At 41.2% G+C, this 24,106-nt stretch overlaps 1 protein-coding gene across 18 annotated transcripts in view; it reads left to right on the forward strand.

The window, feature by feature from the left end:
- EML1 (EMAP like 1) overlaps window positions 1–24,106 on the forward strand; it is a 210,632-nt gene that overhangs the window by 107,049 nt on the left and 79,477 nt on the right. For all 18 annotated transcript variants that reach the window (XR_013396529.1, XR_013396527.1, XR_003731712.2 and 15 more), the window contains one exon: window positions 10,939–11,121. Coding sequence is in view for 14 of the 18 variants with exons in the window: in XM_015144471.3 (XP_014999957.1) it covers window positions 10,939–11,121 (183 nt within the window). In the remaining 4 variants the exon portion in view is untranslated. The remainder of the gene's footprint in view (window positions 1–10,938; window positions 11,122–24,106) is intronic.

Genomic DNA, 24,106 nt, shown 5'->3' on the forward strand with positions numbered 1-24,106 from the left:
GGACCTATGGTAAAAGCAGAGCTACAAGGTCTTCTTTTTGCTTCTGAAACTGGGGGTGATATAGGGGCTGTCCAGACCCATGGCATCCCTTGAAACTCAGAAAGAAGCTGGTGCTTGACTGGGTTCTCATGAGAGTCAAATTGGAGCTGGAGGCTGTAGGAGGTAACACTTGGCCTGTCCTTTTGCCTCTGGTCATGTGCTGCCAAGTGAGAGGGCTCATATGGCATCAAACCATGCTGTATCTTGTTTTTTTTTTTTGAGACGGAGTCTCGCTTTGTCACCCAGGCTGGAGTGCAGTGGCGCGATCTCGGCTCACTGCAAGCTCCGCCTCCCAGGTTCACGCCATTCTCCTGCCTCAGCCTCCCGAGTAGCTGGGACTACAGGTGCGCATCACCACGCCTGGCTAATTTTTTGTATTTTTAGTAGAGACGGGGTTTCACCGTGTTAGCCAGGATGGTCTCGATCTCCTGACCTCGTGATCCTCCCGCCTCGGCCTCCCAAAGTGCTGGGATTACAGGCGTGAGCCACCGCACCCAGCCAAACCATGCCTTATCTTAAGGCTAACATCACATTTTCTCAACTTGGCCAGAGGTGCTGCAGAGAGAAAACTGCACAGTATTTGCAGAATTTGTTCAATAATTATTGTTAATCATTGATTTCACTGAAGATCAATGTTTGCTTTTTGCTCTCATAAACAAAACAGGAATATTCATAACAGTGGATTCTAGTAAGGCTAAAGTACCATTTGTGTTGAGTGTCTGTATGCCATCAGAGTATTAGAAGTTTCATACACGTTAACATTCATCTTCGCAGGAACGTCAGAAGGCAGGTGGTATTAGGTCCCATAGCTAATAGGGGACAGATCTAGGAATTGGCTACTGCTCAATTTGAATCCCAAATCAGTGCTCTCTCTGTTGTGCCTCTAAAGCCCCAGGACCTGGACAGGGCAGTATCGGTAACCCTTAGTAGGCTAGTCTCAACAGTGTTTGGCCCTTGACAAAATGCCGCGAAGTTGGAACATGTAGCCCTGAGAAGGGCTGTTGGCAGAGGCTGCAGAGTGGCTTTCAGAGTGTTTGGCCAGCTAAGACATCCGCATCAATGCCTTGCACCACTGGAGGTTCAGTTTTCCCTCCGATTGAATCTTGTCTACCCTGTGCCCAAAGAGCCAGCGTGTGCCACGGGTTCGCAACCTGGGAGATCATTCCCTGCTACTGAGATAGGGACACTGCCCCACAGACACAGTCACACACTGCCATATGTAAACAGATCGGGAAAGGAGCAGGTGCCCAGCCCAACCGGAGCTCCAGTTCACACAGAAGTTTTAGAAAACCCAAGAGGTAAAAGTTTAGAGAATATTGTCTTCTTCAAACCTCCCTCTAACACTATAAAGTGATAATAGACAAGAATGTAAAAACTTGGGGGGAAAAAAGCTGAAGCTCAATTATTGACACTGTTTTAATGACCTCCACAGATAGATTTGAGAGGTATAGGAACAAAAATGACTTTAAAATAAATAAGTTGTTAAGGTTTTATTGGTGCTGCATTCCCAACCTGAGGTTTTCTTTGATGAAATTCAGATGAAATTTCACATCTTGTGCTATGGAATCCTGTGAAATGTTTAGAGGTTCAAATGGTTTGTGTTGGTTAAAGCAAGCTTTAGGCTTTGTTTTTCATTATGCTAATCAGTTTTTCCCCCAGCTTAATTGAAGTGTAAAGTCATTTGAACAACACTGGTCTTTTCTGTACACAAGAAGGTTAAGAACCTCAGACAGCTAAGGCTGCTGCCAAGAAGTCTCCCAGTCATATTCTTCAGATTAATTACCTGCAGAAACAGAAGGAAGAAAATCCATTACAGGTTAAAGCAGTGATTTTGGCAGGATCTGAACAGCACTAGGATTATGTCATGGGGAAAACTTCAGCAAATCTCACAAATGAGGGCTCTTGTAAGCAGATCTGATGTTTCACTTTTTAACCATTTGTATCTGAAGGCAAATATTGAGGTGGCGGAGGTTTTTATTAAAATATTAAAATTAAACTTTTTCCTGTATAAATTCAGCAATATAATTTAAATATTCTGATTTATGCAGTTTCATTAAAGCCACTGAGACCACAGTCATGCTACAGTTTTTGAGTAGAGGGAGCAGGCCAGTCTTATCTTACTCTGCATGTTGTTTTGTAATACCAATTTGAAAATGCAAGGTTATACTCCAGAGACCACTGTTTTCCTCCTCAGTCCTGTGCTGGCAGCCACAGTAAATGTGCTTGAGTCCCAGCAGTGAGAGTGTGTGCCTTCTCTAGAAGCTGCTGTCTACACGAACAACCCCAAAATGTCACAGAAACGCACAGTTCACCACACCGCCGGGTGTGGTGGCTCATGCCTGTGTAACCCCAGCACTTTGAGAGGCTGAGGCAGGATAATCGCTTGAAACTAGGAGTTCAAGACCAGCCTGTGCAACATAATGAGACCCCATCTCTATAAAAAGTTTAAAATTACCTAGATGTGGCGGTGTGCATCTGTAGTTCCAGCTACTCAGCAGGCTGAGATAGGAGGATTGTTTGAGCCCAGGTCAAGGCTCTAGTGAGCTATAATCGCACCACTGCACTCCAGCCTGGGCAACAGAGTGAGACACTATCGCTAAAGAAAAACATAAATGCGTGATTCTATGTACAGATTCTTTCATGACTTAAAAAGCAAATATTAATTAAACACTAATTTCTAATTAATTATTCAGTGCCAATTTGCATAACTGTTGAGACAGCACATAGGAATTTTGTTAAACTTGGATTTATTTTGGTAATTTTTATTGGAAACAACAACAACAACAATAATGACAATACCTTAATCACAGCTTACATTTATTTATACATATACTATATGCTAAAATGTATTCTAAGTACTCTACATATGTCAGCTCATTTAATATTATAATAACCCTGTGAAATACTCTTGTTGTCTCTGTTATATACATAGAGGCAGATAGAGATTAGGTAATTTGTCCTAGGTCATGTAGCTAGTAAGTAGCAGAGCTGGGATTTGAACCCAGGTAGCTTGACTCCATAGTCCATGCTCTTAAAGACTAAAGTCTATGCCTCTTCTGCTAGCGCTGTCAACACTGACTTAGCTCTGGAATGTCTTCTACCTTAGTAGAACTCTCCCTGCCTTCCTCCTGAGGCCAGAGACCTTCCCAGGTAGGCGTGTGTTGACCCAGCGTCCTACGCAATGGTTGTTACACCGAACCTGACCCTGCCTTCTTTCATTCACATGTTAGAGGATTTCACAGAACTGTTTAATTACTCCTCAGAGGGAAGACAGATATAAAATACCTTCTTATCTTCCCCACTTCTCTCTCCCAGTGGCTTGACATTATGAAGTGAGATTTTCTTTCCCTCCTATCCAAAGTCAAAGGACAAATGAAGAAATTCCACAGAACTACTGTCCATTCACAAGAAGTTATATAGCACTTAAGGACAGTCTCTTTCCCTTGACCAACAAGTACTTAGTTTTATTTCTCTGCTGAGCTCTCATAGTATAATAGCAACCAATCTCAACAAGCAAAAATAACTTCTAAATTGGCAAAACCAACAGGTGGACCTTATGTTACTTGAACTCGTAAAATTACTTTATTTTATATGTTAACATTCAATAAAAACTGTCATTTTTGAGATAATTCTATGTATTTTAACACAGTATAGTTTAATGTATCAACCACCACTAAGGATATAGAACATTCCAATTACCTCCAAAATTCCCTTTTGCAGTGTCCCCAACCCAACATTTGGCAACCGCTGATCCATTCTCCTTCATTACAGTTTTGACTTTGGAAAATGTAATATAGATGGAATAATACAGCACATAACAGATATTTTGAGATGGGCTGTCTTCATTCAGTATAATGCCTTTGAGACCCACGCGAGTTGTTTTGTGTATCAGTCATTCATCCCATTTTATTACTGAATATTCCATTGTGTGAGCGCACCACAGTTTCTCCATTCATCAGTCGAAGGGCCTTCGAGTTGTCTGTAGTTTCTATCAAGTCTGAACAGAGCCACCGTAAACATTGGCGTACCGGTTTTTGTATGAATATGTGTTTATTTTTCTAGAGCAAATACTTCAGAATTGCTAGGTCATATGGGAAATGTGTGTTTATAAGAAACTGCTAAACTGTTTTCCAGGGTGGCCGTGTCACTTTATGTGCCCACCAGCAGTCGGGGAGAGTGTGTTTCATTTGCTCCATATTCTCACTGCACTTGGTTTTGTCAGCATTTTTACTTTTAACCATCCTAATAGATGTGTAGGGATATCTCATTGTAGTTTTAATTTGCATTTCCATCATGACTAATGATGTTGAACATCTTTTCCTGCGCCTGCTTGTTACCTGTATAACCTCTTTGGTGGCCTATTTAAGTCTTTTGCCCATTTTTTCCCTTTGCCTATTTTTAAAATTGGGTTGTTTTTCTCACTGCTGAGTTTGTAAAGTTCTTTATATTTCTCATTCAACAGAGAGAAACAGAAAAAGAGGACACGCACACATCCCCACCAGTACTCCTAACAAACAGTATGGATCCTACATTGCAAGCATAAAGAATAATATATTTAGATCTAGGAGAGGAGGAGCGTGAGAAAAGGATATTTACAAGTTGTTCTTGCTTTATAGTTTTATTTCTTTAAAGAGGTATGCTTAAGACATAGTTTTAAAAAGACCTACACATTATTTTTTTGTAAGAGCTTAGCGGCTCTCTTGGTTAATAGATATCTGTTATTCTCTCTCAGAAGTGCCATAGACACACTTGAAAACTATTTCTATGTGTGAAACAATTATCTGTTACTTAGAAAATTGACAGAGTCTGAATTTAAGGGCAAGACAGAATTATTTATCCAGGAACCAGAAGTTACAAGGTGACAGATTTCAATGTCAGAGGCCACTTACTATTATCTGACTATTCCATATGTTTTCATATTTCTGCATTTTTGTTTAAATTGTTTATTTCCTTTGCTTGGAATGCCATTCTTTTTCACCTGGTGATTTTTTTTTTTATGATACAGAGTCTTGCTCTGTCACCCAGGCTGGAGTGCAATGGCACGATCTCGGCTCACTGCAACCTCCGCCTCCCAGGTTCACGCCATTCTCCTGCCTTAGCCTCTTGAGTAGCTGGGACTACAGGTGTGTGCCACCACGCCTTGCTAATTTTTATATTTTTAGTAGAGATGGGGTTTTGCCTTGTTGGCCAGACTGGTCTTAAACTGCTGACCTCAGGTGATCCATCTGCCTTGGCCTCCTAAAGTGCTGGGATTACAGGCATGAGCCACCACACCTGGCCCTGGTGAATATTTTTATTCTTCAAGGCCAACCCCTGCTTGATCCCATTTTTCCAAAACAACTAATATTTTCTTTGTTCACTTATCACTTTGTATATTTATATAACTTATCAAATTATTTTAGGAATTTGTAGGCATGTGTCTTCTCCATTAGACAGAGAGCTTCTTAAGGATAGCTGTGTGAGCCAATCATCTTTTATCCCTAACAACTAATTTAATGCATGCTTCAAAAGAGACACTCATTTACCTGATTATTCATTAATTTACCAAATATTTATTTAGTTCCCACTGTGTGTTAGGTTGAGGGGCAGAGTAGTGAACCAACAGAAAAGATTCCTGCTTTATAGAGCTTACATTTTGTTGACCTTTTCAGATACCAGGATTCTCCTTTTCTAAAACAGTGGTTTTAAAGCTATTAGTTTTCCTCAAAGCCCTGCTTTAGCTGCATTCCATGTATTTTGCTATGTTGCATTTTCATTATCATTTGATTAAAATATTTTCTAATTTTCCTGATATCTTCTTTGATCCAATGATTATTTAGAAATATATTGCTTCATTTCCAAATATTTGTAGTTGATTTCTAACAATATCATTGTAGTCAGAGAACATACTCTTTCAATCTTTAAATTTATCCAGATCTGTTTAATGACCCAGAATATGATGTGTCCTGAAAATGTGCCATATGCAGTGCCATAGTTAGCTACAGTTTTCTCTACCTATCAATTAAGTCAACATGGTTTATAGTGTTGTTCAAACATTCTGTGTCTGTACTGGTTTTTTGTTTTTTTGTTTTGTTTTGTTTTTGAGATGGAGTCTTGGTCTGTCACCCAGGCTGGAGTGCAGTGACGCGATCTCCACTCACTGCAAGCTCCGCCTCCCAGGTTCACGCCATTCTCCTGCCTCAGCCTCCCATGTAGATGGGGCTACAGGTGCCCGCCACCGCGCCCGGCTAATTTTTGTATTTTTAGTAGAGACGGGGTTTCACCATGTTAGCCCGGATGGTCTCGATCTCCTGACCTCGTGATCCGCCCATCTCAGCCTCCCAAAGTGCTGGGATTACAGGCGTGAGCCACTGCACCTGGCCTGTTTGTTTGTTTTAAGATAGAATCTCATTCTGTTTTCAAGGCTAGAGTGCAGTGGCATGATCATAGTTCACTGTAGCCTTGATCTCCTGGGCTTAATGATCCTCCCATCTAAGCCTCCCACGTAGCTGGGACTACAGGCATGTGCCACCACACCCAGCTAGTTTTTAAATTTTTTTTTTTTTTTTTTTTTTTTTTTTTTTTTTGAGACAGAGTCTTGCTCTGTGGCCCAGGCTGGAGTGCAGTGGTGCAATCTCGGCTCACTGCAAGCTCCGCCTCCCAGGTTCACGCCATTCTCCTGCCTCAGCCTCCCGAGTAGCTGGGACTACAGGCGCCCACCACCATGCCTGGCTAATTTTTTGTAGTTTTGGTAGAGACAGGGTTTCACCGTGTTAGCCAGGATGGTCTCAATCTCCTGACCTCATGATCCGCCCACCTCAGCCTCCCAAAGTGCTGGGATTGCAGGCTTGAGCAGCCGCACCCGGCCTTAAATTTTTTATAGAGATGAGATCTTGCTATGCTGCCCAAGCTTTTACTGATTTTTTAAATTAGTTGTTCTATCAGTTGCTGAGAGAGGGACATTAAAATCTTTGGGAAAAATTATAGAATTGTCTGTTTCCAATTTTAATTCTGTCAGTTTTGCTTCATATATTTTAAAGCTCTATTAGGCACATATGTTTATGATTGTTGTGTTTTTCTGATAATTGACCCTTTTTTCATTATGAAATGGCCCTTTTTATTTCTGGTAATACATTTTATTTGACATCTATTTTATCTGATATTACATCCAGCCTTTTTATGCTTATTGTTTCCATGGTATATATTTTTTCCATTCATATACTTTCAACCTATCTGTATCTTTGTATTTAAAATGTATCTCTTAATGCAAATCAAAACCACAATGAGATACCATCTCACACCAGTTAGAATGGCAATCATTAAAAAGTCAGGAAACAACAGGTGCTGGAGAGGATGTGGAGAGATAGGAACACTTTTACACTGTTGGTGGGACTGTAAACTAGTTCAACCATTGTGAAAGACAGTGTGGCAATTCCTCAAGGATCTGAAACTAGAATTACCATTTGACCCAGCCATCCCATTACTGGGTATATACCCAAAGGATTATAAATCATGCTGCTATTAAAGACACATGCACATGTATGTTTATTGTGGCACTATTCACAATAGCAAAGACTTCGAACCACCCCAGATGTCCATCAGTGATAGACTGGATTAAGAAAATATGGCAAATACACTCCATGGAATACTATGCAGCCATAAAAAAGGATGAGTTCCTGTCCTTTGTGGGGACATGGATGAAGCTAGAAACCATCATTCTGAGCAAACCATTGCAAGGACAGAAAATCAAACACTGCATGTTCTTACTCATAGGTGGGAACTGAGCAATGAGAACACTTGGACACAGGGTGGGGAGCATCGCACACCAGGGCCTGTCATGGGGTGGGAGGAGGGGGGAGGGATGGAATTGGGAGATATGCCTAATGTAAATGACAAGTTGATGGGTGCAGCACACCAACATGGCACATGTATACATATGTAGCAAACCTGCACATTGTGCACATGTACCCTAGAATGTAAAGTATAACAATAATAAATTTAAAAAGATTTTTAAAAAGTAAAATAAAGTGTGTCTCTTGTAGACAGCATATAGTGGGTTTTGCTTTTTTTAAAAAAAAATGTATTCTGACTTCTGCCTTTTAATTGGTATGTTTAATGAAATTACTGGTTTAATGTAACATGTAATATAATTATTGCTATACTAGGTTTGGGTTTAGCATTTTATTTTTTACTTGTCTTTCTTTTTTGTACCTCTGTTACTCTTTTCCTTCCTTCTTTTGAATTATTTGAATATAGAATTTCATTTTAAATTTTCTGTTGGCTTTTTAGCTACACTCCTTTGCATTATTCTTTAGTCATTTATGAGGGATTGCAATAAACATCTGTGACTTTTCCACTATGGTTAATACTAACCCCTTACAGTTAATAATAACTACTTACATGAGATCTATTGTACAACATTATGACTATAGTTAATAACATGTATGTATTCTTGAGAACTGCTAAGAGAGTAGATTTTAAGTGTTCTCACCACAAAAATAAGTATGTGAGGTAGTACATGTGTTAGCTCAATTTAGCCATTCCACAATGTATGTGTGTATTTTAAAACATGTTATATACAATATATACAATTTTTGTCAATTGAAATCAGTAAAAACCACATATAATGTTGTATACTTCATATAAAATATTGAAATCTTGCAACTTGTAGATCCATATTTACCCCATCTTTTATGTTATGGTACTCATATGTATTACATAAAAATACATTATAAACCCTATAAGACAATATTTTAATTTCTGTCTTTAGAAGTTTGAAGGTTCAAGGCTGGGTGCAGTGGCTAACACCTGTAATCCCAGCACTTTGGGGGGACGAAGCAGGATCACTTGAGACCGGGGGTTCAAGACCAGCCTGGGCAACACAGTGAGACCCTGACTCTATAAAAAATTTTAAAATTAGCCAGTTATGGTGGGGTGTGCCTGTAGTCCCAGATCCTCAAAAGGCTGAGGTGGGAGGATCACCTGAGCCTAGGAGATGGAGGCTGCAGTGACTGTGATCACACCACTGTACTCAAACCTGGGCAATGGAGTAAGACCCTGTCAAAAAAAAAAAAAAAAAAAAATTTAAGGTTTCATGATAACATAAAAGGAAAATGGAAAAAGGAAAAAAAATGAGTCTTTGAACTGATTCAGGTATTTATCATTTCCAGTGCTCTTCATTTTTTTCTTAGGGTCTGAGTTTGTATCTTATACAATTTCTCTTTAGCCTAAAGAACTTTTATTAGCATTTCTTGCAGTGCAGGTCTTTTGGTGATTAATTCTTTCTGGTTTTGTTCCTCTGAAAATGTCTTTATTTTACTTGCTTTCTTGGAAGATATTTTGCTGGATGTAAAATTCTGGATTTAGTTTTTTCTCACCCTGTACTTTAAAGATGTAGTTCCGCTCTCTTCTGGTCTCCGTAGTTTATGATAAGTCAGCTGTTAATCAGACTGCAGTTCTCTTGTATTTAATATGTCATTTTTCTCTTGCTGCTTTTGGTGTTTGTTCTTTATCTTTGGTTTTCAACAGTTTGACTATAATGTGCCTTGAGGTGGGCTGTTTTGCATTTATTTTGCTTCGTCTTTGATTAGTATTTTGTAATTGTGTGTGTGTGTGTGTGTGTGTGTGTACATATATATATATATATATTTTTTTTTTTTTTTTTTGAGACAGAGTCTTGCTCTGTTGCCCAGGCTGGAGTGCAGTGGTGCAGTCTTGGCTCATTGGTTCAAGTGATGAGACTCCCACCTGAGCCTCCCAAGTAGCTGGTACTATAGGCGCGCAACACCATACCCAGCTAATTTTTGAATTTTTAGTAGAGATGGGGTTTCACCATGTTGGCCAGACTGGTCTTGAACACCTGACCTCAGGTGATCCATTTGCCTTGGTCTCCCAAAGTGTTGGGATTACAGACATGAGCCACTGCACCTGGCCTGTAATTGTATATTTCGGTTCATTGAATTTGAGCTATTTTGGCCATTTGTTTTGTTTTTGCGCCACTGCACTCCGGCCTGGGCAACCGTGTCACCCAGGGTCTTGCTGTGTCATCCAGGCTGGAGTGCAGTGGCGCAATCTCAGCTCACTGCAGCCTTGACCTCTTGGGCCCCAAGAAACTGTCCCACCTCAGCCTCCTGAGTAGCTGGTACTACAGGTACATAACCACCACACCTGGCTAATTTTTTTTTTTTTTTTTGGTATTTTGAAGAGGCAGAGTTTTGTCATGTTGCCTAGACTGATATCAAACTCTTGAGCTCAAGCAGCTTGCCCACCTCAGCCTCCCAAAGTGCTCTCTGGGTTCTCTGGTTGGAGAGCACAGTAAGTGAAGGGAAGAATGATGTCAAATGAGATTGGAGAGGCGAGAAGATCATGGAGAGCTTTACAGACCCTGATAAGGAGTTGGGAATTATGATTCTATGTCAGAAAATATGATTACCATAATTGTAAGGGTCGCTTGCCAAACTCATATTGCTTTATCCTTCAGAGTCTTGACCAATGGATAGGGTGGCCTTGTGATTGTATGACCTACCTGTCAGTTAACATAGTTGGAGCAGAAGCTAGAAGACCATGCAGACTGGGTTTCTCCCATATGTGGGAAGTTGAAGTAGACTTCCCACTGCTAAGGTTCTGCAGTATTGCTGAAAACAAGTTGGCCTGCATGTAGAAAAGTATAATGACAATTAAAACCACACTTTAAAATGAAGAGTGCGAATGTAGAGAATGAAAAGACCATTGTAGAATGAAGAGCTGTAGTTACACACAGCTAAAGATTTCACATGATTTCTGCGTAAGAGCAGTATCTTTAGTCCGTAAGTGTTATTATGTTAAAAGAATGGGCTTAAAACAATGTGCTATATAGAGTATGTTTATCGATCTGATTTCCGGGGAACACTTGAAACTCACTTGATCCTTTCTTTGGTTTAGATGACAGCGCTTCTGCTGCAAGTAGCATGGAGGTGACGGACCGCATTGCTTCACTGGAGCAGAGAGTCCAGATGCAAGAAGACGACATCCAGCTGCTCAAATCAGCTCTAGCTGATGTGGTTCGGCGGCTGAACATTACTGAGGAACAGCAGGCCGTGCTTAACAGGAAAGGACCTACCAAAGGTGGGCATTTGAGTGACACAGGAACTTTAGTAGAATTGGTCTCAAGGTAGAATCTTGCTCTAGCAAACACATTGTGCTCTTTAATATTGACAGAGAATCAAAACTTAGAATAACAAGAAAACAGTCTTAGCACTGTCAACATAATCACATGAAGTATGATAGTATTTTGGGGCTTGATGTTGGTGAATTGTATAGCCCAGTGATGTACATTTGTAGGTGATCATTAAATGCTTGTTGAGTCAAGCAAGGAACAGTCCAAATGAACCACTGAGAACAGTTTTTTATCAAGATTCTCTGGGATGGAGAGAGCTTGCAGAAAGAACTACGGTCCTTTGGGCCACTTTTGGAGGTTGTTCTACCTAGCTTGTTTTTTGAAAACTCTTATTCTTTATATGTACTTAACATATACTATAATTCAGTTCGGCACAGCAGCACTAGATCATATGCCACATTCAAAGCTCTGAGCCAAGCGCTGGGGGTGCAGAGGTGGTGGGCCTTCTTTCAGAAACTCAGAATCCTGTGTTATCACTAGCTTTTCCCCTCTTCTAGCTGCAGAGCAAGCCGCTCCCACGCAAAGCCCTCTGTTCCTTTTGAATCCCCTCTGCTGTCCGCAAGGACATCACCTGCTACAGAGCTCTGTCCTCGCAAATTTAAGTCATCATTTCATGTCCCCGTGGCTCTTGGCAATGAGATATTAAGAAGCAATATTTGTGTTAAATAATTTTGTCATTATCTTCTTAGAAGATAATGGAATTAGACAATTAGACAATTTTGGAACTAAAACGCCTCATGACAATTTCTGTCCTGCTAGCTGGCGCCCTCATGTCTGCGTGAACTCGCGCATGGTTCATCTTTAGCCAGAATCATTCTTCCTCGTGACTAACTGTAGAAAAGAGAATTCGTCTTGGCTGTGAGATGCCTTTGGCAAAAACGTTTTTTGAGATTACAACATTTAGATGTTCCTTTAAAAATACCTTTCATTGGCTAGGCACAGTGGCACATGCCTGTAATCCCAGCACTTCGGAAGGCTGAGGCGGTCGGATCACTTGAGCCCAGGAGTTCAAGACCCATCTAGGCAACATAGTGAGACCACATCCCTACAAAAGGTTTAAAAATTAGCTGGGTGTGGTGGCAAGTGCCTGTGGTCCCAGCTACTCAGGAGGCTGAGGTAGGAGGTTGCTTGAGCCCAGGAGGCCAAGGCTGCAGAGAGCACCACTACACTCCAGCTGGGTAACAGAGCAAGACCCCATCTCAAAACAAAAACAACAAAAGGACTACCTGTCATTGTTATTTCAATTTAACAAATTATTTCACAGTTAATGTGTATTTTCCTTGGAGTCAGGAGGGAGGACTGTCTAAGGTTGCGTCTTTGAGTTTTTTTCTCAAGTTCTTGGCTGCACTTCCACATATCTGTGGGAAGAAATCAGTTTCTTTGTCGTCCCAGGTAGTTATCACCAGCTCCGTGTGAGATGGCTACACCTGTTGGGCTGATGTCTGCATTTTGAATAATCATTTTAAGTAATCTTTTTTCCTTCTGAGTTACAAAGTGATTCAGGTATTTTAAATATAAACCGCATTATTCTAAGTATTCTTGACCTACCCAGCTTTCCACAAATAAATCTGATGACTGCTGTGTCTGAAAGGGTACATTTGAAGGTGCTGCTTTATATAAAACTTCAGACTTCTGAAACTTCCTTATTTTTAGAAAACTACGGGAAGAAAATAACAGGGCGTGCCCAAGAGTTTTGTTTTCTTGATTAAGAATGACGTTTGAATTTCATAACTGCACAGAAAAATAAATTTTTTCGTAGTCATCTGATATTTCTTTATAAACATTCTTTTCCTAACTGAAAGTAAATCAAAGCTTAGTTGCCAGAAGGTCACACCAAGAAGTGGAAAAAACGATTCACAAGAAAGCAGGTGAGTGGGCTGCATCCCTGAATGGAGGGACCTTGGGCTCCCTACTTTCTGTGCAGCTAATTAGAGGACAGTGGAAACGGGCAGGAGGGGCGTGCCCGTGGGAGGGGTGTGCCCATGGGAGGGGTGTGCCTGCAGGAGGGGTGTGCCTGCAGCAGCTGCCCTGGCTGTGCTCATCTTTGAGGGAGCTGCCATGTGGGCACTTGGGAACTGGTGCCCATACCTCTGTCTGTGTTTAGAGCTGGCCCTCTGTGGTCGTGATTGAAGTGGTGGGGCATCTTTTAGGCGAGATGGATTTTAGGCAAATCCCCTTTGGTTTTAAGTGGCCACACAATTATCACTTCATAATATTTTGACCTGCCATCCTCATGTAGACTTGAAGTAGCCTGGACACTGACATTCTTATTTTTATTTCTGAGACAGGTTCTTGCTCTGTTGCCCAAGCTGGAGTGCAGTGTTGTGATATTGGTTCTCTGCAACCTCCGCCTCCTGAGTTCAAGCGATTCTCCAGCCTCAGCTTCCCGAGTAGCTGGGACTACAGGCGCACGCCACAGCACTCAGCTAATTTTTTTGTGTTTTTAGTAGACACAGGGTTTCACCATGTTGGCCAGGCTGGTCTTGAACTCTTGACCTTAGGTGATCCGCCTGCCTTGGCTTCCCAAAGTGCTGAGATTACAGGCGTGAGCCACTGCATCTGACCTGCATTCTTATTTTTAAATATCAAGTGATTTTCTCCCCCAGGGTTAGTTTTTTTAATGCTCAGGGCTGACTCAGTATGTTGAGCTTTGGGTGTACAGCTTCTGCTGTCTGCCCAGTGCTGGGGATGGCTGTGCCACCAAGAAGCAGGCAGGTACTCTCTGGGGGTCCTGCTCAAAGCCTGTGCGGGAAGAATGCATGTCTTTCTGCTGCCGCAGCCGCTGCCTAGTTTTTAGGCTGCAGTCAACACTCACTGGCCTCAGTAGTACCTGTGGGGCCATAGATAATCATTCTGATTCCTTTCCACAATAATACTCCACTTCTCTGAAGAATGTTATCATGACCTCTAAGCTTTGACTGACTGTATCATTCTTCATATGCCTTGATTAGTATAATGATGAGAACTGCAGGTTCATGGAAATAATTCGGTAACAACCAAGGTCAAGGCTTCCTGAAATGGGGAGACATTGTGGCCCACTGTAATGTGCTGGGCCTGTGGATAGGTATTCTGTAGAGAGGGAGCTGTCACTTGTTCTCCTGTCCCTGCCGTTGGCCTGCTTGCCCCAGTTAGCCAGGTCTTCTTTCCCTTGAGAAGACTGCCTTGGGTCTTAGGATTTCCTCAGTCTCTGTGAGCTCCCCAGACTCTGTTTTCTCCTTTTCCTTTGATATTTTTTAAGAGTTTTTCAGAGTTGCGGTTGGAGTGGGGCAATACTCTGGTAGCAGAATATAGTGAACAGACCCCTTAGATACTGCTGTTGTGAGTGTAAATACAGACAAATGATGGATGAATAAGGGAATTCATTGCAGTACTGTGCACAATGGAGAAAAATTGGATGGGAAACAATAAGGGAGCAGCAAGCAGTAGGGGCATGGCCAGAAGATGATGGTGCCTCCATATGATTAAATGCTTTGTGGTCTTTAAAAATGTTTGTGGTACTGGTACAAGAGGGAAAATGCTTATGCATTACAGAGTCAAATGCAGGCTATAAAACTGTATATGCTGTATCGTTTCAACTAAATAGACAAAACTTATGCAAAGAAGACTGGAATGAAGTACTGTATAGCAAAAGTAATTCATGGGTTTTTTCCTGAGTAATAGGATTATGAATTTTTAAATACTTTTAGTTAGTTTCTAAATGTTCTGTGGTGTGTATTTCTTAATAAGCAGAAGGAATTTGTGTTCTAAAAAATCACTTCTTTCTTTCCATTGAATCTGAGGTCAACAGCAGGGTTCATGGCAAATGTTAGGAGGCCAGGGGTTCACTCACATGTGTTTTCAAGAAGACAGGGAGTCGTTTGGAGTTCAAGCAATCCATTGTATACACACACAGCTGATTTTCATGTTAGCGCAGGGATTTTTAACATGTAAAATGTAGATGAAAATATAGTTGTGCCGTGTATCTGGGATCGTCTATTTTGTTATGCATTACCCAGTGAATAGCTCATATTTCCCATTTGAAATTTTGCTTGTCTGTTCAGACTAGTTAGGCAGCTTCCCTTTTAAAGTACTTTAATATGAAATACTTTAATATTCCTTTGCAACTTTTAAAATCGGTTATATCAATAGTGGATCTATGAATTAGAAGATCAAAGAATTATAATAATATTGGCTTCATTAATTAATGGATCAGAGAATTACTAAATATAACCAGAAGGCTTCTGTTGGAGAGGTTAATAAGCAAGTCAGTCCTGCCATTCCAAGACATCGAAACCCTCTAGCCTCAGAACACAGCCTCTGCAACCACTGTCAAAAGCCAACTACAGATTTTTAGCTGTGAGAAGCCTGTGCTACACTGGCACTTAACACTGATATTCAGAATACTACTCATAGGTACCAGGTATTGATTGACCAAGGGCTGGACTTTGCAGCAGACATTTTGGATGTATTAGCTCATTTTACCCCTCCACGTTTCTCTGAGGCAAGTGTCGTTGTGCCCATTTTATAGATGAGAATGAAGCCTCTGGGAGGTGTAGTGATTTGTCAGGCTACGCAAGGGCCAAATCTGGGACTGGACCCCAGGGCCCGGCTGACGTGTTCTTTCTGCCATCTGCATTGCCTCGCTGTGCATGCCTCTAGCAATATTCCATAAGTTAGCATTATTCGCATTAAACCAAATATTTAAAACATGAATATAATTTGAAAATCTTTTTTCAAGGTTTAATTTGATTTGCAAAGTATGCCAAATACATTAGATTATATTCAGCACATCATTGTGTGAAATATTATGTTACGGTCTCTTCACAAGTTTTATTAGGTAGGTGCAACTGACAAATTAAAATTTTTAAGCTCTTGGCAGTCGATGGCATTAATGAATTATTAACTTAGTTCTGTATCCTAGTTAACCAAAATTAAGGAGCAAATAACTTTTGCTTTTTCTCTTGTCTACTGCACTTTCTTCTTACAAATTGGCAATTTACAGAAAAACATCTTTTCTTTCTTGCTCTTTTAGATAGAACATACTGTAGTTTCTTTTGTTTCTGTCATTAGCTGCCCTCTCCAGTTTAGATGGGTATTCTGTAGTGATTTATAGAACAGGGTTTAGTAGGTGTTTGTAGTTTTTCAGAGATTAAAAAAGATGTTTCAAATTGTGTATTATGAAAATGTTCTCAAATGTGTACAAAAGTAGAAAGAAGAGTATCTTTTACCTGCCATTCTCATTTATCAATATGTGGTCAGTTATCATTATGACCCTCTCCTACTACCCCCTCACCCCATACTGGATTATTTTAAAGCAAATCTAAGACACTATATCATTTTATCTGTAAATATGTCAGTATGTATTTCTAAGATATAGACTCTTTTCTAAAGTCCATAATGGCTGGGTGTGGTGGCTCATGCCTGTAATCCCAGCACTTTGGGAGGCTCAGGTGGGCGGATCACTTGAGCCCACGAGTTAGACACTAGCCTGGGCAACATGGTGAAACCCCATCTCTACAAAAAATACCGAAATTAACCTTGTGTAATGGCGTGAACCTGTAGCCCCAGCTATGCTGGTGACTGAGGCAGGAGGATCACTTGAGCCCAGGAGGCAGAGGCTGCAGTGAGCCGAGGTCACACAACTCGCTTCAGCCTGGGTAACAGGGCAAGACCCTGTCTCAAAAAAAAAAAGCAAAAATAAAAATAAAGTCTATAATAATAACATTATTACACTTCAAAACTAATAATTTCTTAATATCATTTAATAGCAAGTCAGCAGATTTCCCTAATTGTCCATGAATGACTTTTTATAGCAGTTTTATTGAAATATAATTCACATACCATAAAATTGACCCTTTTAAAATTTATGATTCATTGATTTTTAGTATAAGTTGTAAAACCATCACCACTATCTAATTTTAGAAAATTTTTATCACCCGAAAAGAAACCCCTCACCGATGAGCAGTGGTTTCCAGTTGCTCCCTCCTCCCAGCCCCTGGCAACCACTAGTCTACATCATGTCTCCGTAGATTTGACACCTTGGACGTTTTCTGGAAGTGAGATCATACAATATGTGGTCTTTTGCCACTGTCTTCTCCCACTTAGCATAATTGTTTTCAAGGTTCACCCATGTTCCAGCATACATCATTCCTTTTCATTGTCAAATAATATTCCACTGGATGCAACATTTTGTTTATCCATTTATCAGTCAATAAGCATTTCGGTTGTTAATACATGACTTTATGAAATCAGTTCATTAATGTCTTTTTCCCCATTTATATTTCTATTACATTGAATTTTTAATGTTACAGGATTCTTGCACTCCTAGACCCATGCCTAAGAATTCAAATGAAAACACATGGTACGATGGACAGCCCCGTTTACCTTGATTCATGTGCCTTTTGATAATTTCGAAACCTTTTTAAAGTGATGCAATAAGAGACAGAGTTGTAGGGCTGCAGGTTTCTGGCCAGTAGATACAAAGTAGCACGCTGTCTTGTTCTGAACCTTGTTCTTTTTACTGAGCAGTGTGGCCTACAAGGCATTCCTTTGCAGTGTCTAGAGCTCCTCCTCATTCCCTTTTTTTTTTTTTTTTTTTTTTTAGACAGAGTTTTTGCTGTTGTTGACCAGGCTGGCGTGCAATGGCGCGATCTCGGCTCACCACAACCTCTGCCTCCCGGGTTCAAGCGATTCTCCTGCCTCAGCCTCCTGAGTGGCTGGGATTACAGGCATGCGCCTCCACGCCCGACTAATTTTTGTATCTTTAGGAGAGACGGGGTTTCTCCATGTTGGTCAGGCTGGTCATGAACTCCTGACCTCAGGTGATCCACCCGCCTCGGCCTACCAAAGTGCTAGGATTATAGGCGTGAGTCCCCGCACCCGGCCTCCTCGTTCCTTTTACAGCTGCACGGTGCTCCCTTGCAAGGAGATGCCACAGTATATTCAACCAGTCCCTGCGACAGGCTTTGGTTTTGCAAGTTGTGCTGCAGTGATTGGCCGTGTGCGTAGGGCATTTTGTATTTTTGCCAGTATATTTAGGACAGGTGCCTAGAGATAGGGGTGCTGGGTCAGAGGTGCACCTGTGATTTTGCTGGATGTTGGTGATGGTGATGATAGGAGTCTCCTCCAGCACTCAGCTAATCATCTACTTTGTCTTATAACTTAGCAAAAGCAGATTGCCTTTTCCAGTTCTAAATACAGACATTTTTCAAATTTTGAAATGGATAATTAGGAATTCTAGGCTCATAATGGTTAGATATGTTAAAAGTAAACTTTGGATTTCCTCATATAATCATATATGTAATCATATTTTTAACCCTAATGGGAGTTTTATATATCAAATATTGTACATTGCGTTGTTGATGTGATGTAAGTTAAAAGGGTTTCTTGATCATTAGATTGCAACTTAATATAAAAATATGCATTAGTAGATTTGGCTAGCTTTACTAGAACTTCTAGATTTATTCATATCAACTGTAGTTTTGAAAATATATTATCACGGATAGTACTCTTGAAATCTCGGTATTCCAATTCAACCATTTAGAATGATGAAAAAAATTTATTTCAGGCTTAATTATGAATGTTTTTGGACCTGAGATTTTTAAAACCTTGGTTAGATTTCAGTTACCAAACTATGGCGTCATATTGCAGGGAATCTAACTCCAGGTAGTTTAAATAGTATGAAATATAACAGGAAACTGCTGAGCAAAAATACTGCACCTATTACTGGAAACCAGTCTTCAGCTTGGTTGCCCTTCTCCCTCCCTTCACTTCCGGTGAGTTGGTAGGGTCTGTCCTCAGAGAGCCCAACTCACTGGGAAACTCAGATGTTGCTTTACAGAACACTCTTCTCACATGAATGAAAGAGAATAGATTTCAGAGTGGGAAGATACCTTAAGGAACACTTTTGACCAAAGCCTTTCCTTTATGGGTAAGGAAAACGGGACCCAGAGGACCTGACCTATGGACACATGACTAGATGGGGACACAGCAGGGACTGGTGCCCCGGCCCCTAACTCCCAGACCTGAGTTCCTTCCCCCACGCTCCACTACCTCCCCCACTGTGCCTTGGTGTAAGCGCAGGAAGCAAGTGGCTGTTTTTGGGTGAGAATGTGAGAATGTGCCTGGGGTTCTCCTCCAAATCTGTGTACGAGATATGCAGCCCGTGGGTTCTCACTGGCTCTGATTCTGCCTCTGGTACCACTTGACCATAGCATTTCATTCTCTTCACATTATATTCAGGATACAAAATTGCACCCAGTGTCCACAATAGAGTATTTTCTTGTCGGGATTTAGCCAGAGGATAATGGCTACCACTTCTAGGGTGTCTACTACGTGCCGGGCACTGTGCTAGAAACTTCGCATTCCTCATTCCTAATCCTCACAGCAGTCCTGCAAGGTGAGCACTCTGACCTTATTTTAGAAGGAGTCCAAGGTTTGGGCTATGTCTTCCAGCTCAGCTGAGGATGAGTCCAGTCCTGTGTGCCTTGAGGGCCCTTGCGCTCCTTCACCTGGGCACCTCTGACCCCCAGAGACAGGATTCCAGCCGTCCTGCAATCCTTCCACCCGATGCATTCCAAACACGGTGTTTCTCAGGCTCCTTTCATCTGAGAAATTCTCCTTTTGGTGCTGTGTTTGTTGCTGTGTTTTGCCTCTAGGAACAATTTAAAATTTTTTTTTTAAACAACCCTTTCATGAACCAAAAGAATATCTCATATCTTAGTGTCATCTGGAAGCTAGGGATCCATTTGTCTTAGCACTTGAGGAGCAGAAAATTGTGTTTGAACCTTCCCTAGTGCTATGTCACTTCTGCATTTTTAAAGAGCCCTTATCTGAAAATGATTCATTACAGCTGCTCCTCTTTTCCTGCCGTCTTCAAGATCCAGGCTGGCACCTGTTCAGACTCAACACTAGGAGGTATTTTTCCTTCCACCAGGTTTTCTTATGGTAGAGAGCTGTCTTCCTTGAGTGGCTAATAATTTTTAGACATGGTAACATGAAAGAAACCTGGCATGATGTCATGTGCAAAATAGGTACTTAGTAAGCACGATGGTGGTGGGGGTTACATTGCTACTTAATCAGTCAGTGGTTACAAAAACCCAAGGATGTTATCAAGACAGGGATGAGCAGTAATTGGATCTTGCCGAAGTTGGGAATCGATCCAACCTCTCAGTCACTCCAAGAGTAGTCACTGTGCGTCCCCCTCCTCCTTCCCATCCCTCTCCTCTTCCTCCTCTTCCCACCCTCTATTTTTCTTTCATGATCTCTCATCACAACTTTAATATTCTATTTGCTTCTGAGGCTACTCTATTGTATTTTAAGATATAAAATATACACTCTGGGAATGCCTCCTGCATTGCATCTGATTTTCTTTTCATGGGCTTTTAAAATCCTATTTTCTATTCTTTTGAGAAAAGGACAACAGTAGATTGTTAGGAGATTGAATTTTGAAATTATAACTCAAGAAAGAATGAACAACTTAGTAGTGACTCCAAAATGGCTACATGATGTCTTCTCTTAGGAGAAAGGTTTTTGTTATTGAAATTGAACCAAGTTAAATTTCCAATGTATGTTGACTCCTTTCTGTGTGTAGGCCTGGGAGCAGGTACTAGCTTCAAGAATCCTGCAGTCAATGGAGTAGACAGACTGTTGGATTTAGCATTCCAAGTGTGATGACGGTGGCTAAGGCAAGGCGGTGTGGGAGCATGGAGGAGGCCCCACTTTCTTTTACATTAGAGAGAGAAGGAAGATTGGCCCTCAGCTTTAGGGACTGGAAAGTTCTAGCAAGTTAAAAATATGGCATAATATACAGTTTTGTTGTTGGTAATATTTTAAGAGCCTAATGGAGGCAGATTTAATTCTCTAATGAACAAAATCTGCTAGCTCTTTTATTTGTTTGTTTGGAGATGGAGTCTCCCTGTGTTGCCCAGGCTGGAGTGCAGTGACACGATCTCGGCTCACTGCAACCTCCGCCTCCCGGGTTCAAGCGATTCTCCTGCCTCAGCATTCTTACTAGCTGGGATTACAGGCACATGCCACCACAGCCGGGTAATTTTTCTGTTTTTAGTAGAGAGGAGGTTTCACCATGTTGGCCAGGCTGGTCTCAAACTCCTGTCCTCAGGTGATCCACCTGCCTCAGCCTCCCAAAGTGCTGGGATTACAGGAGTGAGCCACTATGCCCGGCCTCTGCTAGCATTTTTAAATGAACTTTTTATTATAGGATAGTTTTAGATTTCTAGAAAAGTTGTAAGCACAGAAGTTTCCCATAGACACAGTACCCAGTTTTGCCTGTTATTACCATCTTATATTAGTATGGTACATTTGTCACAACTAATGGACCAATATTAATACATTATTATTAATTAATGGCCATGCTCTATTGGGATTTCCCTAGTTTGTCCCTTAAGCCCTTTTGGTTCCAGATTCCCATGCAGGGTAACACATGATCTTTAGTTACCCTGGCTCCTCAGCCTCCTCCAAGCTGACAGTCTTCCTTGTTTTTGATGATCTTGACAGTTTTGAAGAATACCGATTAGAGAGTTCATTGACTGTCCTTCAACTTGGCTTCGTGTGATGTTTTTCTCATGGATAGACTCAGGTTATGGGCTTTCGGGAGGAAGGCACAGAGGTAAAGTGCCGTTCTCATCTTATCAGCACATCCCGTCCAAGGGTGTATGCCATCAACATGGCTCATCACTGTGGTTGTTGACCTTGGCCACCTGGCCGAGGGAGTGTTGGTCAGGTCTGTCCACTGGAAATGACTTCTCCCCCAACTTCATCACTTGGCTGTTAGAAGGAAGTCAGCATGCGCCAGCTGCACTTAAGGAGTGGCAGATTATATTCTACCTTCTTGAGGGTGGGGTAGCCACATAAATTATTCAGAATATAGCTGCATGGGGATTTGTCTGTTCTCTTCATTTATATATTTACCCAATCATTTATTTATATATACTGCAGCATAAACTTACAGATACTCGTTGTGTACTTTGGGTTATAACCGAATACCATGTTATTTGTTTTATGGCTCAAATTGTTCCAGCTTTGGCCTTTGGGAGCTCTTTCAGTTAGGTCCTGTGTCCGTTTGACTTGCCCCCACCAAAGTAGTGTCTTTTGGTTTTATTGTTGTTGTCTGAGCACTTCTTTACTTTGTGGCACCACAGGAGACTCCAGATTCATGTGTTCCCTGCCCCAGCCCTACGTGCAGCTGCTTCCCCTGGAGGCCTGCTTCCTTCTGCTATAGAACGGCCTTGGAAACCAAGGTTTGGGCATTGGGTGTCATTGCTTTAAGCCCTCTCAGCAGACAGAGCTGAGAAACATGTGTTTATACTAACCTGTATGTGTGTCTGTGTATGTATTTATACTTACGTATCTGCATCTGTGTTACGGGAAACCCGAGTCTGCCCTGATGTCTCTACTCTAGTGGCACATGGTTCATTCCCGCCATCTCCCCTTGCTTATCCATCACCTCCCTCTCCAACGGTGAGAGGCCTGCCCCTGCCATCCTCCCTCCTTTTATGTAATTGTCCCATCCTGGTGTTCCTGTGTAGTGGTTTCAGAATTGTTAGCCTCCACCTTTGTGGGAAGCAAGCTTACTAACTAAACTGCAGTGCTGATATGCAGTTCCTGTTATCTTTAGTTTTAGAGTCTCTACTCATTTCCAGAATGACTTAGGTCAGCACCTTCCTTCCCCTCACTGCCTTCAGTGAGGCTGTTGTATGTTTGTCATACAATCTTCATTCCATCCTGGGGTTTCCCCGTCTCCTAGTCGGTTTTACTTACATACGTCAAGGTTCACTCTTGGTGCTATAAGGGTCTCTGGGCTTTGACAAGGCATCATGTCACATATCCCTCACGATGGTATCTTACAGGAGAGTTTTATCACCCTAGAAGACCTCCTTTACACCACCTATTCAGCCCCTGCCCTGCAACCTCTGACAGCCACAAATCGATTTTCTGTCTTTAGTTTGCCTTTACTCAAATGTCATATAGATGCAGTCATACAACATGGAGCCTCTCAGACTTGCTGCTTTCCTTTAACAATGTGGATTTCAGATGTGGTTTGCTTCATTCCTTTTATCACCAACTCATATTCCATTGTATGGATGGGCCAGTTTGTTTATCTGTTCACCTATCAGAGGACATCTTGGTCGCTTCCAGTTTTTGACGATTGTAAATAAAGCAGCTCTAAATATTTACATGTGGGTTTGTGTAGACATAAGTTTTCAGATCAATTGGGTAAATACCTAGTGTCAGTACAATTACCGGATCATATGGTGAAACTATATTTAGCTTTATAAGAAACTGCCAGACTGTCTTCCACAGTGGCTGTACTATTTTTCATTCCCACCAGCAAGGAATGAGAGTTCCTGTTGATCGGCGTCCTGGCCATCAATTGGTATTTTGTCTGTCTTTTTGGATTTCTGCCATTCTAATAGGTGTATAGAAGTATCTCATTATTGTTTTAATTTGCATTTCCCTAATGACAAATGATGTCGAGCGTCTTTTCATATGCTTATGTGCCATCTGTATATGTCTTCTTTGGTGAAGTGTCTTTTCAGATCTTTTGCCCATTTTTTTAATTGGGCTGTTTGTTTTCTTACCATTGAATTTGAGGAGTTCTTTTTATATTCCTTATACAAGTCTTTTATCAGATATGTGATGTGCAAATATTTTCTCCTAATCTATGCCTTGCATTTTAATCCTCTTAGGTTCTCTTGCAAATTTTTAAAAATGTTAATGAAGTCCAAGCTATCAATTTTTTTCTTTCATGGATTGTGCTTTTGGTATTAGATCTAAAAACTCATCACCAAATCACTTTCTTCTAGAAGTTTTATAGTTTTGCATTTTAAATTTAGGTTTATGGGCCGTTTTGAGTTAATTTTTGTGTAGGGTGTGAGGTTAGTGTCTAGGTTCCCTTTGTTGAAAAGATGAAGATCTTGGCTGGGCATGGTGGCT

Source organism: Macaca mulatta, chromosome 7 (genome assembly GCF_049350105.2).
Source record: "Macaca mulatta isolate MMU2019108-1 chromosome 7, T2T-MMU8v2.0, whole genome shotgun sequence".
Taxonomy (NCBI): domain Eukaryota; kingdom Metazoa; phylum Chordata; class Mammalia; order Primates; family Cercopithecidae; genus Macaca; species Macaca mulatta.